At 28.5% G+C, this 8,885-nt stretch overlaps 1 protein-coding gene across 1 annotated transcript in view; it reads right to left on the bottom strand.

The window, feature by feature from the left end:
- LOC132943725 (uncharacterized) overlaps positions 1 to 8,307 on the bottom strand; it is a 38,851-nt gene extending 30,544 nt beyond the window's left edge. Inside the window, exons 1-6 of the mRNA XM_061012795.1 lie at positions 8,206 to 8,307; positions 7,933 to 7,974; positions 6,227 to 6,280; positions 1,760 to 1,798; positions 434 to 481; positions 191 to 229 (exon numbers count right to left, since the gene is read on the bottom strand). Of these exons, the coding sequence (XP_060868778.1) occupies positions 191 to 229; positions 434 to 481; positions 1,760 to 1,775 (103 nt within the window). The 5' untranslated portion in view covers positions 1,776 to 1,798; positions 6,227 to 6,280; positions 7,933 to 7,974; positions 8,206 to 8,307. The remainder of the gene's footprint in view (positions 1 to 190; positions 230 to 433; positions 482 to 1,759; positions 1,799 to 6,226; positions 6,281 to 7,932; positions 7,975 to 8,205) is intronic.
- Positions 8,308 to 8,885: the final 578 nt, after the last annotated feature.

Raw genomic sequence — 8,885 nt, forward strand, 5'->3', positions numbered from 1 at the left:
GTAATTCCAATTCTAATTCTAATTTATATGGTAAAACAACGTTTGCCAAGTCATCTAGGATATATATATATATATACCAAATCAAATCATACCATTCTATATAATTATAGTTAACATGTAATTTATTATTATGTACTTATATTGGATTATTTACGATGTTATGATTGTATATTTAATTGTTTATACTCACTGCGTTCACGACAATAATCAATTGGGGTATATAAATTGTCTGTAAATAAGTAAAAAAATAAATATAGTAGGTATTCAGTAATGTTGTTTTTTACACTCATTACATGTACCTAATTGCAATGCATTGTAAACACAAATATATAATTTTGTTAAACTATTGTAGTGAATATAGTTAACTACTTTCTACTACAAATTATGTATGTAAATAATAATAAATACAATTGAATTGAACAATAATACTTACTTTCAAATTTTATTTTAAAGTTATCATTGAAGAATTTAGTAAATAAAACTAGAAATTAAAATAAAAAATAAATTTTAAATTATATTTATAACATTTATTATCTAACCTATCTATACATGTCCCACTATGCACCGGAAGTTACAAAACATTGATGCTATGGTGAATTTTGGTTTCTCCAAAATTTTAAATACAAAAATCTTTAAATACACTTTTTTATTATGACATTTTTAGGAATTTGGGGGATAATATCAAAATCGTGGGAATTATGACTTGACGAAAAATTCAAATCTGTTTTCAGAATTCTCACCATAAAACTTATACATCCGTTTGTACAAATACATAGAGGTTTGGAAAATTATGGATCTTTTAAATATAAGAATTATTTGCAGGAGATAAAATATTTAATAAAAGGGGGAATAAATTCCCTCCGGAAGTTATGCAATATAATATTAAAAAACAAAAACTCTTTTTGTATACACAAAAATAAATTACCATTTCAAAATTTAACTTAAACATTAAAATTAATTGACAATACAACTTCTTCTTTGTATTATAAATTAAATAAATTATGCACTTTTTGAAAATATTATTTTATATGATTTATATATCTATTTAAACTACTTAGAATAGTTACAATTGATGTTTTATTCTATTTTATTTTTATTCCTTTTATTTAATGTGATTCAATATGTATCCTTTTAAAAATAGCCATATACACATTGTACTGAGTAGTAAACTGTGTGAAATTGGCAACTAACATGGTGAGCAGTCCGCTGTATGTCTTACTTAATAAAATTTTCTAGGATATAATATACCTAGCATATTTAAAAAAAGGAAAAGTTTTTTTTTTTACAAAATTATATGCTTGTTGTTGTTAATAATATTGTAAAACCTTATAATGAACTTTGAACATCAAATTAATTTGGTTGTTCAACAGTTTGACAAATCAACTTCCATTCTTATGAGACCTATTATAGACTATAAAATATAATAGATTCAAAAAAGTGGATACAGCATTATCGTCAAATAATTTTTTCGTTAATTCAATTTAAAAGAAATAAAATATAAATCCGTCCAAATAACAGATTATAAAGCTATCATGGCTATTTACGCCTTTCATTGCATAATAAATACATGTAACTTTGTACCTATTATTTAATTGTTATTATTATTATAATTATTTTTTATGCATTTATTTATTTTGTGAAATAATTCATCATATTGTAGGTATACTTTCAAAATGTATGTATTTTATGGGTTGTTCGATGTAATAGATTTCTTTTTAAACATTTAACTATTTTAATTTATATTTTCTTAGATAAATACCTTCTTTTTCGGTCATTTCACGTGATCCATCCTCAAAATCTATTCATGACAAATATAATTATTGATTTATACAGCGTGAATATTTTATCATAAAACATTCTATATTTCAAAAAGTATTAATTTTTTCGAAAATATTTATTTACATAGTGTCAACTTGTTAAAAAAAATGTTTTATTTAAAAAATTCTATTTTCAAATATTTTTATCCTTATAACCTCTTAAGTTTTTACTTTTTTGAATGACAACATTGAGTTTTAATTTCATATTCCAAAGCATAATATTTTTCTAAGTATTCTGATTCATAAAAATTGAATTTAGGACTAGTAGTTTATGAGTTATAAGCAGGGCTAGGATTCATATGTAACAGCATTTGTTTTTTGCGACTTCTGATTATTGATTTTGTCAGTAATGTTCACGAATCACCTCATGATGAGATAAATGGTGGTGTTTTTATTTTTTTCTCAAAAATACATTCTGCGGAATAACGATACCACCGCGCACCGTGTAGAATCAACCAAATTTTATGATTGTTATTTTAATTGCTAGAGGGAAATATTCTACAGCCCGCATCCGAACTCTGTTTTTCAATATTTTATTCTCAAACTTTACAATATGTCTAAATAAATACAAAAAAAAAGCATTTTTTTACAAATTGTTTAATACAATTATTAGAAATCAAATACAAAATCAGAGATCGATGCGAGCTGTAGGATGTCTTCTTCTTTTAGATAAAAAAATAATCATCAAAATCCGACAATTCTACAAAGCTTGAGAGTTCTTCCCGTAAAGTAATTTTTTTCGATATAATATATCCTATCAACCCCTCTAAATAGGTATCGGGTAGTAGATTAGAGTAAAAGTCTTATAATTGAAGTGGCAACTAAAATATAAAATTTAATTTTTAAATTTTATGGAATTGTGGAAAATTTGAATAACTGACAACGTGGCCCTTAAGACAAACAGCCAATCACTGATGTATTTCAACAAATAAAAATTTTTTTTGTAACTTTATTTTTGTGTTGATCTCATAAAAATTTTAATGCATACTTTTGCATATTTTACCGTTGTATATTAGGCCCGTTCTTACAATGTCCGGTTAAAGTGTCCGTAAAGTGTTGGTTACCTAACCGTAATGTCGTCGGTTAAATACCGGTTACCGGAGCTTACAACAATCCGTTCTTACAACCTTCGATTAACGATCGTATAACTAACCGTCAGTTATAATACAAGTGATTCCCAAAACAACCGCGCATGACCAAATTTTAATGTTCTACGCATGCGTCGTTCTCGAGTTATCATTTATTATTGTTGTTATCATTTATCAGTCAGATAATTCGATATAATATTGCATAGTCCTATATTGTTATATGTTCTTTATTTGTGTCTGTTTCGTTTTTTAATTTTGAAAAACATGTCGAAAAATAATATGAAAAGACCTCGTTGCACTAATTTCTCTGCAACAGAAGAGAATACGTTGGTCGAGTTGGCCGCAAAATATTCTAACGTGTTGGAATGCAAAAAAATCAGACCACGATGTTTGGCAGGGAAAAATTTAGGGAAATTTAGGGAAAAATACCCCTTTCTATTTCTGTATTTTTCCCCATATTCTCTCGATGGAGATTGTAATTTGATGTGGGTACAATCTATTGCACCTATTACTTTTGGGAAACGGGCTAATCCATAAAACTTCACTTTCAGCTCCATTATCTCTGCTGTTGTTTTAAGCATTTTTATATATCTACAAAAACAAATTATAATTAATATACATATCAAATAATTCTTAAAAATCATCAAAGATCAAGAAAACCCCATTGAATTCTTTTCTCCTCTCCAATTTTCCAAAATACAGGTAGGTTCTATTATCTTATATTGAATGTATTGATATTACAATGTGTGTTTTTTTTAATTTAAATTTTTTTTTGTTTCATCACCTTTTAGGACAGTAAAACAAAGTGCTTAAATTTTCTTCAATGAGATTTTTGTTAATAGGAAAGTGAATCTAGTTTAGGGGGTCAAAAGTGCCGTGAAAAAACAACAAAAGAAAAGTTAAGGAAAAACGTAAATATTTACTCAAAATAGATTTTCGACTAAATCGATTTTGGTTTTTGGTGTAACTTTACAACAAATTACCATAGACATATGAAATTTTGACTGAATGTTTAAATTAGCATTTTATATAGGCTGCTGATATATTGTTACAATAGCAGTTGCAAAATATTAAAAACAAATGGTCACAATTTTTTTTTATAAGCATTCAAAGTTCGATTTTTGACAAAATTTAAGATTTAATAATTATTTTGCAGTTGAAACTTTATAAAATGTTTAACTTTTATAGCTAAGGATTAAAAATTTAAAACAAGATTCCACGTAAATAGGTTATATTATATAAATTCCTTTATTCACAATATTATCATAAAATATACTACCCTAGTAGTATCATAGGTTGGCAGACCGTCTTCGTTCAACAATAGTTAAATCTAAAAACTATTTCAAAAACATTGAATTTCGTTTTTTTAAAAAATTCAAAATATACAATGGATGTAACTTATTATGATAAACAATGTAATCTCCGAGGTTTGTAACCCTATACTTCACTGTTTTTGAGTAAAACAACTGGTAAAAGTTTTTCAAAATGTTTTGATTTTAAATTACGTTTACTCGAGAACCCATTAGTCAAACAAATATTTTTTACTGGTCACTTGATCTCCTCAGTATTTTGTTATAGACACAGTTTTTAATTTTTATAAAATATAAAAATTGAAGATTTTTGGTTTTCAAAAATAGTCAAACCAAAAAAATTTGTTTCAAAATAATTGAATTTCGTTTTTTTTCTTAATTCAAAATATACGATGGACGTAACTCATTATGATAATAACGTATAAACATTATGATGTAGCTTAATTTTTATCATAGTAAAAAGTAATCATAATAAGTTACATCCATCGTATAGTTTGAATTTTTTTATCTCCGATGTCTGTAGCCCAGTACCTCAGTATATAATATATACTGAAGTACTGGGCTACTGGATATTATCTCACTGTTTTACATATTGAGTAACGATATTGTACACTCATCGTACACTCATCTTGGTTGATTAAACAGTAGTTATGAAGAACTCTATTCATAATTGTTAATTGTAACAAAAAAAATAACAAAAATGTATACACTATACTACGTGAAAACTCCAACGTCGAATTTAAAACAAAAATCAATAATAAAATGATGATAAAATGTATTATTGATAACACAAAACGACAGATTTTAGATAACCGGAGGATAACCGGCCGAATTCGGCCGGTTAAAAATCTGACCGTAAAACATCCGGTAACCGGAGACTTTTTGCATAACCGACGTATGTAAGAACCAACTGTCCGTTAAATATCAGTATAACCTCCGGTTAGCGCTAACCGACACTTAACCGGACATTGTAAGAACGGGCCTAAAAAAACATCGTATAGAAGTTGTTTAAAAGGTTTTGATACGTTAATTGTTCTATAATGTATCTTAACTCCATCACTGCCAATTAATTGTCTGTTTATTTTTAATTTTTTGGCTCATAGAATTCCGTGATCATCCATCGTTTAGTTTTATCTTATTTAATCGAGTAAGTTAAGTTAGAGAAATATTTTATATGAAGCTTGTTCGTAGTATATATTAATTTATGAAACGTAATTACACTATACTTTTCTCTCGCCGTACTAGAAACAAACGTCGTTTTTCTCTCCCTTAAATTGGCTTGACGATTTTGGATTAATGTCGCATGGGTACATAATATGTTTAATATCTATGCAGCCATCATGTATTTATAATAGTATTATCACAATAATCATCACGTAGGACGACGATTGACACAAGATATACAGGACGTTACGCAACTAAATTTATTTTTTGTTAAACGAAATATTAACGATTTTGTCATAGTAAGAATTAATGTTAGCGCATTTGCATTATATAGTCGGAAGAATGAAAAGTGGCCGCTAGCAATATGATAGTATATCTAGCAACCTTTTGTTTTTTTCAAAAACAGGTGTTCTAAAACTCGTATACAACATCATTCTAATACATTTGTGTTAGATAATTGTAACTATGTCTAATACATTTCAAAGTACAAACGCTTTATTTTGCGAAACTATCACAACAATTCACCACCAGAAACGCGCGCATCAGAGGCCACTTTGTTAACCACGCTTGGAGGTTGGAGCGTTAGAAGCTTTTCTCCTATCGTTTATCTGCTGTTTTAAATCAAAATGTTCGCGCACCGCCTTTGTTATCTATGTACATAGAGTCGTTGAGTAACCTGTAAATAATAAACAGTGCGTTGGACGCAAAAACAAAAGTTGATTAAAAGAAAATTGCAACGGTTGCAGTAGCATCATCCATGTTTGTTTCCTTTATCAGAAAAGTGTGTTTATTAAAATCGGAAACTATAATACCTTGGTACTTTAGTATAATAATGGCAAATACTCACCTACAAATGCAATATTATTTCTTTTCAAAATGTTCTTATATTCATTTAAATCTTCTGGTATAGTAAATTTTTCATGATAACCATCCATCCAAATGATGATTGACAACAAATTCATGAAATATAAACTTGTTATAAAATGTAATATTATTATCATATTTATTATAGACATTTTACGGTAACCATGAACTACGTGGTTGGTCGGTGTGGGGGTGCCGATTCAGTTTTCGTACGGATTTTATATGGAAGGGGAAATTGACGAATCACTCTGATCCTGGTGCAGAATTATTATAATTATAATTTTGGTATAGGGATTTTCATAAACGTTTATAATAGGGTCATAGATAAAAAATTAAATATATATATAGGACTATGGGAATTATACGCCGGGATAAGACAAGTTACTGGCACTGTAGCCTCCAAAATTTCCCCTTAAACGGATTTTCCGTACGTAAACTGGGCCACTGATACGAGTGCTGTTTACAGTCCATATTATCTCAGTTCATGACGGTTAGGTTAGGTTAGTTATTAGTTAAACTAACTCCATATCGGGTTATACCACCTACGATTTTATCATTTATGAATACATAACTATAGAGGAATGTACATAGATATTAAGTGTCATAAACTAGTTTTACATTTAAATAGTAGTGGACTTGTGATTTTATATATTATTAATACATTACATTCGACAACTAAAATTATTACAAGTGTATATAGCGATACAGTAGCATTGACGATAAATATAACGATTCTTTTGCTATACAATAGTGGTTTTTGATGTATATGGGTGGGAATGTGGGTATACTTTGGATCCCGATTCTATGAACTAAAATAATATGGATCATCGTTGTATTACACCAAATTACAACTACTTGGACTTAGAAGCAAAAGGAGCCATATTGGTATTTTTAAAACCTACTTTTTCATACATGCATGATTATTGATTAGTGCTCTAAAATCCAAGCTCACATCCATCCTTGCCGAACCCTTTCTTAAAGTTACCCATAACTAATAAATGCTATATCGATAAAATATACAAACTTATCATATATTTGATATATACTATTTTTACAAATAAGTGTAATTGGATAGACTAATGACAGTGGATGATACGAAGGATTACATGTACTATTACTAGTATGAAATAGCCAATTCTAATTTACCCACATAATTACCCCTTACTCATATACTACACTAGCCCCGCAAACAAACCTATCTGCAGAAACTGCGCTACACTCAACCACTCCTGTAATTAATAATAGTGTAAGTTCAAAAATAAAAAAGTACCTATGTTAAAAACAATTCTTTACAAAGTTCTAAATAGCCACGTGGAACTTTTACCATTTCATCACCCATTAATCACAAAACCGGATGATATGAATCATGAGAGTTTTCGAAAAGAAGATCTTGATAAAAATCGGTGTGCTGAAGAACGATGCACAAAGATTGTTTTAAGATTTGAATTAATTATCAAAGGAAAACTAAAAGAATTATGTGGAGAATTCTGCAGGAAGTGAGTCATAATCAGAAAAAAAAAATGACTGAAAAACAATATGTGAATATGTAAGGTATACATTTTATAGTTTTCTTAAAAATGCTTTCAAACGTATAATATAATATTGTTGTATACAAATAACCCGTATAAAAATTATTTACAAACTTTAAAAATTATAATTTATAGATAATTATCACTTTAAATTACTTACTAAATTGACGTGCAAGACAGAGGTTTACGAATCCAGAACTATCTGTAGGTAAGTACATATAAAATATCATAAATATATTGTTACTTGATCTTATATTTGATGCTTATTGACCAAATGTAATACCAATCATTATAAAATAGTTTTCTTATTTTATCCAAATTATATAAAAAAAGTTGTAATAATCTTTAATTGACAACACATCATTATTAAAAAGAGCTACTATATAAGTTTTTGTTATCTTAACACATATAACATAATATATTATGTACATACCAGAAAACCCGAACTCCGATAAAAAACCTGTTAAACATGTACATCATAAAAAATATTATATTAACCAAGTTAACTGATTGAAATGAAGGCCAAATATTTTAGTCAAACATATAATGATCTAAAAATAGTTAACGTAGGTTCCAACTCTTGTAAAGCTAAATTCAAAATGCCCAATGTCTGTTTTTACAAAAATCATGTGGACAACAGGAGCAATAGGTAGGTAACCTCTCTGATATCTTACTGTGGGTCTGTAGAATGTATTGAACGTACCTCGTCATTGAGTATCTAGGTACTAGGCATGGCCGTATTCAGGGGGGGGGGGTTTCAGGGTTCAAACCCTCCCCGAAATGTCATCAGTCATCAAAAATATTTTTATTGAATTTCCGCGATAATTCTAAAGGCCCAGGCATATAGAACGCGGTCTTGTCGCGACGGTCTGCGATACAATTGTAATTAAATACAATATACGATATAACAGCTCGTCGCGACAAACCACGTCCTGTATTAAACATCGCGTAAATTAAAAATAGAATACAATCATAATAAATATGTGACGTTATCGTATCGCCAACCGAGGGTTATAGACAGTAGACACAATTGTGCCCGCTAATAACTCTGAAGAGTATTACAAACTTAACATTTTTTTGCCATTTCTTGACCATATAAGAATACAGCTTTCT

This window comes from Metopolophium dirhodum, chromosome 1 (genome assembly GCF_019925205.1).
Source record: "Metopolophium dirhodum isolate CAU chromosome 1, ASM1992520v1, whole genome shotgun sequence".
NCBI classification, from domain to species: Eukaryota; Metazoa; Arthropoda; class Insecta; order Hemiptera; family Aphididae; genus Metopolophium; species Metopolophium dirhodum.